General features: G+C 34.9%; 1 protein-coding gene across 1 annotated transcript in view; it reads left to right on the top strand.

The window, feature by feature from the left end:
- Nucleotides 1–300: 300 nt before the first annotated feature.
- LOC118484057 (50S ribosomal protein L14, chloroplastic) overlaps nucleotides 301–1697 on the top strand; it is a 1401-nt gene continuing 4 nt past the window's right edge. Inside the window, exons 1-3 of the mRNA XM_035979947.1 lie at nucleotides 301–660; nucleotides 1508–1563; nucleotides 1671–1697. The exon at nucleotides 1671–1697 is cut by the window's right edge and continues 4 nt beyond it. Coding sequence (XP_035835840.1) covers nucleotides 301–660; nucleotides 1508–1563; nucleotides 1671–1697 — 443 coding nt within the window. The remainder of the gene's footprint in view (nucleotides 661–1507; nucleotides 1564–1670) is intronic.

Raw genomic sequence — 1697 nt, forward strand, 5'->3', positions numbered from 1 at the left:
ACCAGTTACAGTAAGGCCCGCAGAAACACGTATGTGTTCAGGTAAAGGCTCTCCCGAATATTGGGTAGCTGTTGTTAAACCAGGTCGAATCCTTTATGAAATGGGTGGAGTAACAGAAAATATAGCCCGAAGGGCTATTTCAATAGCAGCGTCCAAAATGCCTATACAAGCTCAATTCATCATTTCGGGATAAAAAAGAAATAGGCCTTAAAAATAGCAGGTGCAGGTTTCTTTTTTGAACAAATAATATTTCTTTTTTTCTTCGACCTTTGTATTGTAAAAAACAGAAAAAAAAATGATATGATTCAACCTCAGACCCATTTGAATGTAGCAGATAACAGCGGGGCTCGAGAATTGTTGTGTATTCGAATCACAGGAGCTAGCAATCGTCGATATGCTCATATTGGTGACGTTATTGTTGCTGTGATCAAAGACGCAGTTCCAAACATGCCTCTAGAAAGATCAGAAGTGGTCAGAGCTGTAATTGTCCGTACTTGTAAAGAACTTAAACGTGACAACGGTATGATAATACGATATGATGACAATGCTGAAGTTGTGATTGATCAAGAAGGAAATCCAAAAGGAACTCGCGTTTTTGGTGCGATTGCCCGAGAATTGAGACAGTTCAATTTTACTAAAATAGTTTCATTAGCTCCCGAGGTATGATAAAATGAGACTACGATATGGTTACAGGTTATAGTAGGGTATTTAAAAGAAATAGATTAAGATTAATTTAGTAGATTTTGTCTCACGTATATACCTTTCAAAATTCATATTAATATTCATAAACAAATACGTAAAAAAAAAGAAAAAGAAAAACATGTTGATTATATCCAAATTTGGAGGCACCAATCATTTTAATTAATCATGAGTAGTGATACTATTGCTGACATAATAACCTCTATATGAAATGCCGATATGTATAGAAAAAGCGTGGTTGGAGTAGCATCTACTAATATCAGCCAAAGTATTGTTAAAATACTTTTACGAGAGGGTTTTATCGAAAACGTGAGAAAACATCAAGAAAACAACAAAGATTTTTTGGTTTTAACCCTACGACATAGAAGGAATAGGAAAAGGACTTATCGAAATCTTTTAAATTTAAAATGGATCAGTCGGCCAGGTCTACGAATCTATTCTAACTATCAAAGAATTCCTAGAATTTTAGGCGGGATGGGAGTTGTAATTCTTTCTACCTCTCGGGGTATAATAACAGACTGGGAGGCTCGACTAGAAAGAATAGGCGGAGAAATTTTGTGTTATATATGGTAATTTTTCTAATATCCGAATTGAATAGGAAACTTCTTTTTTGTGAAAAAGAAAAGAGAAGGAGTGGGTTGTCTAATAGGGTTCTTCCTTCACTAGTTGATACTTCAAGGAGGTTTGACCTGGAATGAAAGAACAAAAATGGATTCATGAAGGTTTAATTACTGAATCGCTTCCCAATGGCATGTTCCGGGTTCGTTTAGATATGATAATGAAGATATGATTCTAGGTTATGTTTCAGGAAAGATCCGACGTAGTTTTATACGAATATTGCAAAGAGATAGAGTCAAAATTGAAGTAAGTCGTTATGATTCAACCAGATGTCGTATAATTTATCGACTCCGCAACAAAGATTCGAAAGATTAGGTTTTTTTTCAACTTCACTATTTCTTTTTCTTTCGCAGGAATACGATTCAAAATCGAAAATTACA

This window comes from Helianthus annuus, chromosome 11 (genome assembly GCF_002127325.2).
Source record: "Helianthus annuus cultivar XRQ/B chromosome 11, HanXRQr2.0-SUNRISE, whole genome shotgun sequence".
NCBI lineage: Eukaryota > Viridiplantae > Streptophyta > Magnoliopsida > Asterales > Asteraceae > Helianthus > Helianthus annuus.